Below are 836 nucleotides of genomic sequence, written 5' to 3'. Positions count from 1 at the left end.
TAATGTATTGTTGATATACATATGCATACCTTCAGTAATTCCCAGTACTTTCTCGTATGGGCCATATTTCATTATCTAAGATATCTGCACATGGAAACTCGTTAGATATCCACTAAGAAAATGCATAGATAAAAAACACATTGTCACCTTTATCCGAGCTTAGATAGTTTAGTCAAGGATTCAATAAAGTGTCGAACCAGGCAATAAAGAAATAAATTGTGAAAGCTGATTCCTAAGCAAAATGAGCCAACGGTTGTCTGACACCTTGTTGTTGAAGTATCTTTTCGACACCCGCTGATCATAAGTACAAAGGGGCACATATGGGACTGTTTAAACATTCTTTTTTAAGAAACATTATCTTGGCCCTCCATCTACCAACAAACATCCTTCTCTTTCTATATTCGATTTTCATTCAAACTCTTCCCTTTCCATTTTCGTTTTCTAATCACATTATTGTCTTCGAGGATCATTCAAGAAATACTAGAAAGTCAGTCAAGCTGTAACTTTCCGATTCATATCATCAAGATCATCGAATCTTGTTGAACATTAGTGGACATTCCTCCTTCATAGGCCATTAAGTAATAATACACAACGAAACACGAAAATTACAACTTGTTTTGTTGTTGTTCTAGAGTTCCAGTTTAGATGACGCATTTTATGACTGGAAGTGGCACTACTTCGTGTAAATTTTGTACCTTGTCACTGAACATCTTTACTGATGTAAGTTTTGTCGATCTATATTTCATGTATTATTTCGTAAAAAAAAAAGGAAGAGATAAAAATAATTTTCTCAAATACGTATTTTCTATTCTTTCTTTTTTTCTGTTTTTTTTTTT

The 836-nt window shown here is 33.1% G+C and overlaps 1 protein-coding gene across 1 annotated transcript in view; it reads left to right on the top strand.

Moving 5' to 3' along the window:
- The first annotated feature begins 645 nt into the window (after positions 1–645).
- LOC122635853 (odorant receptor 4-like) overlaps positions 646–836 on the top strand; it is a 6,678-nt gene continuing 6,487 nt past the window's right edge. Inside the window, exon 1 of the mRNA XM_043826515.1 lies at positions 646–720. Within this exon, the coding sequence (XP_043682450.1) occupies positions 646–720 (75 nt within the window). The remainder of the gene's footprint in view (positions 721–836) is intronic.

This window comes from Vespula pensylvanica, chromosome 19 (assembly GCF_014466175.1).
Source record: "Vespula pensylvanica isolate Volc-1 chromosome 19, ASM1446617v1, whole genome shotgun sequence".
Lineage (NCBI taxonomy): Eukaryota > Metazoa > Arthropoda > Insecta > Hymenoptera > Vespidae > Vespula > Vespula pensylvanica.
This window is presented reverse-complemented; position numbering and strand designations above follow the sequence as displayed.